This window comes from Vigna unguiculata, chromosome 2 (genome assembly GCF_004118075.2).
Source record: "Vigna unguiculata cultivar IT97K-499-35 chromosome 2, ASM411807v1, whole genome shotgun sequence".
Lineage (NCBI taxonomy): Eukaryota > Viridiplantae > Streptophyta > Magnoliopsida > Fabales > Fabaceae > Vigna > Vigna unguiculata.
Window position 1 is genome coordinate 29,314,873 of NC_040280.1, and position 6,000 is coordinate 29,320,872.

Below are 6,000 nucleotides of genomic sequence, written 5' to 3' on the forward strand. Positions count from 1 at the left end.
AAATTGTTGGAACATTTAAGATGCATGGGGAAAGTATAATTGGATTAGGTAAGTTAATTGTTGTTGGGTGGACATAATTCTTAGCAACCCAACATAGGGTCCACAGATATTAATTAGTTTGATTTGTATATATGGAATGCTTACTATGACTAAAGTTGAAAGTGAATATAGAAAGAGGCAAATGGCTATGCTATTCTATTCTATCTTAAACGACTTCGAATCTCAACTTACATGTTTCGTGGGTTGATTTTGTAAGCATAGATTCTTGGATCGTGTAATTATTAAGATTTAACAATGTTAGATAATGTGTTTTTCATATCTATTGTACTACTACATCAAATCTTACAAAAATAAATAAGATTTATTTGGATTAACAACACATTTTAGAAAGTTTTAAATGAGTATTTTGAAAATGATTCTTTTCCTTTACCTTTTTTTTTTCCTTTGTCTTTATGATGGTACGGAAATTCTTATGAAAATTTGTCTCTTTTCTATTTTTCTTTTCTCTCTCTTTTAATGAGTAAGAATTGAGATAATATTAAAAAACAGAAATGAGTTGCCTCTTTTTAAAATCACATTTTTATGAAAAATTCTCTTTGAATCCTTTATGACAAAAGTTGTCCTTATTATAATTAGAAGAAGAATAAAAAATATTTTAATAACTTCGTAATAACATTGAATAAGTGTAATATAATTTTACATTTTAATCGTCCTTATACTAGACATATTTTTATTAAATTCATTTTATAATTGCATAAGTAAATTTTAGATTAAAATAATTTAAGATGTTCTTGTTTGCTTATGTGAAAATTTTAAGGTTTATTATTTAATTATAAACATGTAAATTTAAATTATCAAATTACCATCCTTAATTGAATAAAAATGATTAGATTATGGAAGTTGTTATCATCAGATCAACTTAGCTCCCTAATCACAAAACATATAATTGATATTAAATAAATTTATTTAATGGTATATATTATGTCCATTATGTCATTTCAAATATATGTTGCACCATTTCACAAAAACAATAATGTATACGAACTATTATTTCATAATTGGTGAAATCTAACTATTATTAAATTTGTAAGCATCATACAATACAAGCAATATAATTAAGATGTATACATATATTTGTAACATCATTAATAATGTCTTGTCAATACTCATTCTTTCAACATAATTAATGAATATTTTTTATAGTAAACCCTTAGCTAATGAATTCATTATCATTAAGTTTGAAACAATATACTTACATACTTTATCTTTAATTCACAATCACTTTTAATCCACGTGTTTTGTTTCCTTTGAGTGATAGTCATTTGAATTGGAGAAGAATGAATCATCAATATTGTATATAATACAAGCCCTTGAAGTAGTTATGAAATCACAATGCTTGAACTATAAACTCAAAGCATGTCACAAACTCATTCTTGATAGTAGAAGAAAGAATCATAAATTTTTTTTTCACTGACATTCATGTGGATCCACTTATCAATCTTAAAAATCACATGACATATGATATTATTGAATTTAAGATACCATTGTCTAGAAATGGTTTGGATTGAAATTAATCTCTGCATAATATGTAATATGAGTAATTGCTTCATAATAAAGCCTATTTTTATTACGTGACTAATATTTAACACACACTTCTTCTATTTACGAGCTCCCTTTTCATTAATGTCTTTATCTTATCTTTCGTACATGACTTGCTTTCATTACTACTTTAATGATACATAATGATTATTTTGAATATATTTATATTTATAGTTTCAAAAACAATTATTTCCTTGAGAAAGTCATTTTTCATTCTAAGCAAGTAAAAGTATGCAAGGACATTTATATTCAATTATATATGCTAATTGCACCGCGCATGAACACCAGGTGCAGGGAAACGAAATGGGCTGCACTTAAAAGCATGCAAATTACTTTTCTGTGAAAAGAAAATCACTCTCAGTGATCGAAATGCGAACATGCTAAAACAATTTCTTAATTTAACCATTAGTCTCTTAAGACAGCATCTTATATTAAAATATTATTATTAAGGTGAATCCTTCAAATCGAATTTGATATTAAACAATTAAGGAAAGAAAATATATAAATTGTCGTTATTATTGACTATATGGGAAGAGATCTTATCCATGAAGATAATTTTTTGGTGGCCAAATACAGTATCCAAAACCTGTCTCTGATAATATATTTGTATTCAATTTCTCCCTCAGCAGACCGACAATATCAATACCATTTTACCCATTGTCAGATTCTTCACCATTGTTGTCTTCCAACCACCTCATCTCTAACATCATATCCCAACCTAGTTTTATATCTCGTTTTCATGAATTACAAATCTACTGTCTTTAGATTTTAAATTGTAAGAGATGTTCTGATCTTTTATATAACCAGTTTTACAGTGAAGTGAATGAAATCAACGTAGGAGTATATTTCACGGTCATGAGTTTATAGATACTCCGTACAACTAGTGGCTGTTTTTTGTGCATACAATAATAATAATAATAATATTATACATTGCATAATGTAACAACTGGAGAAGCTACAAATAATTTGTATATGTCACGTAGGCCAGAGCCATAGGCTTTTTGAGAACATTACAAAATGCTCAACTCAAAGGATTGGGATTCCTACTTTTACGCGGAAACCAAAATTCAAAAAGCATTGCAAGACTAGACTTGTAAACTTCAAAAATCTCGGTCTTCGAGTTCTCACTGCCACCAACTTTCCTCTCTGCACTGCATTGCAGTCTCGTGTGCTGAAAAGCTTTTCAACACATTTTGTCGCATGCATCAACATACATACATACATATCATCACATATGCCATATGCATATATATTTATATATATCCTTAACCATCATCATATACCTAGCGCTATATATACCAGTTACCTACTTAACTGCGATGTAACAACAATGTTGGCCTCACTATTTCTTATGATCACTCCTGACTGATCTCTCGCGCCAATGCATGGTTCACATGTTTGCGTGTCAAAAGAGAGTGATACTGTTGTGCCTGACTCGAATTCTTTCACCACTGGGGTTTCAGAAAACATATTATTTGAGCATGGGATATTGTATATATATAGTAATGGAATATTTAGTTTATTCTATAATTGCACTTACCTTGAGAACCACCTAATGTATTATTAGCATCTGAATGGATAGCACTTGGTTGCTGGTAATGCAAAATGTCTTCTCCTCGTATTGGCTTCACAATTCAAGGGAAACATGTAATTACAATGACCATAATGTTTTTAACAACATTTGACACACTAGAAAGTTGGTGAGCTTACCCCAGACGATCCTCCTTTGTGTTGAAGAGGTTTTGTTTCTGGTTGGATTCGGGATTCCAGCCCAAAAGAAGTTTCTGGGTTGTTAATAAATGAAGGATATGGTGCAGATGGCTGATTTGGCAGAATGTGTTTGCTTTGTAGATTGGATGTGTAGTGCAAGGGGTTGTTCTCTTGGTGGAGAGGCAGAGTAGCTGTTATGTTTAAAGGGGTAGACCTGTTTCTTTCACTTAGTTCCATGCCCATCTCAGACAACTGCACTGCTTGTAAGCCTTCTGGAAAGCACATAGGATGCAAAGTCAACCCATTTCTCATTGACAGCATCTGAAATTTTATCATAAAATCTCATCAACTTCAGTACTACTCTTTTCAGTATGTAGAAAAAAAAAAACACATCTCAGGAGGACCAAACTATTTGGAACATGTTTTCTTTGATGGGACCTGTCTATGTCGTCCTTTTTCACAATCAAACTAAGCTTAATTCTAGAAAGGTTTCCTTTTACTCTACCAACTAGAGGCTTACCATGTCAAAATTCAATATTCAATACCATTTCAACTCAGAAAGAAGATTTATATAAGCTATTCTCAAACTCACAACTTTCAAACAAGAAGCTACTGGCAAGTTCACTGGATTATCACAGCATCAACGAAAATCTATGACACTTCAAATGATAAAATTTTGATACTTAAACTCTTTATTAGATGTATCAACGTCGAATTGTTTACAATTCATATTTTAGCAGAAGACAACAATTTCCAGCTAGGATTTTTTCAAATTCTCCGATATTGTGCAGTTTCCCATACATATACTGTTCACATAAAAAGACTTTCAGTCAAGACGGTAAACAGTAACTAGAACATCAAAAATCACAGACCAACAATTATGTTTATTTAAATTGCAACTTGAGTTAGAAAGTACTGAAGAAAATGAAGCTTTCAGCCCCCTCAAATACGACAAAGTTTGCAGCAAATAAAAAGAGATACTGACCTGTACTTGCAGCTGAAGTTGTTTAAGGTATTCAATAGCTTCATCGAGCATTGAAGCCTTGTCCGTCTGCCACACACATAAAGCAATTAATTACCGAGACCAACTAATAACAAAGAACTATGCACCTGTCGTAAGAACCAAGGTTGAAGAAACTTGCGTACCTTGTTAGAATTCGGAATTAGATTTTGCAAGGCCTTCATTTTCTCGTTGATTCTACTCCTTCTTCGCTGCTCAACAAGTTCAAGGCCGAACAAAAGCCCACAAGGAAAATTACACAAGCATGATTAAAATAAAACCAAACCAAGTACAACAAACAGCCATCATCAGAAATTCACAAACCTTCTCAGACAAATTATGAACTTCTGCAGCTCTTGATCTCTTAGATGAACTCCTTGAAGGAACGGGCTTTGTCGGAAGTTCTTCGGCCAAAGCTTCGACACCCTCCTACGTTCAGAAATCACGAAGCAATTGTAAAGAAGCAGTGCAATCTCCACTTCAAAATTCAAAGGCCCCTCCCCAAAAGCAACGAATTTTTCCCACCCCAACCAAAACATTTTCAAAGATCCACCCTAAAAACAGTCCAGGAAACAAATTTCTATTTTTTTTGCTATACTCACAGTTATCGGGATATCATCATCAACAAGATAATAACCCATAATACCCAAAAGAAAAAAAAAATAAAAGAGTTACACACGTTGGTGTTACAGTGTTAACTAGGAACCGACAGTATTACGATAAAAAAAATAAAAAAAAATTGTGCAGAAGCTAAACTGCCAAGAGAACCTCAAACTTAAAGAGTGAAAATAATAATAATAATAAAAATAAAGTGTGATGTGTACCTCACTTTCACAATCATAGTCATCATTCTCGTTCTCGCTGACTAAAAGGGAAGAAGAAGACACATTTGGCGCAGAAGCAGGGTGGGGCTTGAAGGAAGCGGAAGTGGCAGAAGCGGAGAGAAAAGAGGCGGTGGAACCAAGGTTGGAGATCTTGGCGTGTTGGAGGTGCGAGGGCGAGAAAGAAGCGTGAGAATTGACGTTTTGGTGAGAGACGTTGGAGTTGCAGGATCCGGGGACGGAGTGGGGTGAAGAAGAAGAAGAAGGAGATGAACGGAGGAGAATCTGACGAAGAAAAAGTGAGATTTCGTCCTGCGAAGAGAGATTCTTGTCAAAGTGGTACATGTCGCCCATTCCTACAGGTGTGTGAGCAGAAAAGAAGAAGAATGCAGAAGAGAGGGATTGAGTTGGGGTGGTTTTGTTAATTTTGTTTCCGTGCGTTGAGAAAGAAAGTAGTAAATGGTAATGCAACCAACCACTTTCAGAAACTTGTGGAAAAGGAAAAGGAAAAGGAAAAGGAAGAAGGGCATGAACACGACATGATATGGGGAATTGTGGGCGGGTTTTGGATCAGACTTGTGTTCTTGTGTTATTATGCCTATCTCTCTCTCTCTCTCTCTCACTCACACACTCCCACTCACACTCACGCGCTTTCACCTTTTCACTATGCCTCACTTTCCACTTAAACATGTCAAAAATAAAAATAATCTCCCTTCTCATCCTCTCTCCTTCACTTCTGCTATTGAATCAAATATTAAATAAAGATGCTGTTACAAAAGTTATCGGTACAGTTTCTTAACTATTTCGCCCTATGTTTTTAAATTAATACTTACATTTTAAAATATTCAGTTACAAAAATTCTTTTCATTA

At 33.2% G+C, this 6,000-nt stretch overlaps 1 protein-coding gene across 1 annotated transcript; it reads right to left on the bottom strand.

The window, feature by feature from the left end:
- Positions 1-2,419: 2,419 nt before the first annotated feature.
- LOC114167287 (transcription factor SPATULA-like) lies at positions 2,420-5,734 on the bottom strand. The gene is made up of 7 exons (XM_028052336.1): positions 5,134-5,734; positions 4,634-4,738; positions 4,456-4,521; positions 4,295-4,360; positions 3,310-3,630; positions 3,140-3,224; positions 2,420-3,050 (listed from the first exon to the last, which is right to left on the bottom strand). The coding sequence occupies exons 1-7, from the start codon at positions 5,482-5,484 to the stop codon at positions 2,902-2,904; spliced, it is 1,143 nt and encodes a 380-aa protein (XP_027908137.1). The 5' UTR covers positions 5,485-5,734; the 3' UTR covers positions 2,420-2,901.
- Between the last annotated feature and the right edge of the window lie 266 nt (positions 5,735-6,000).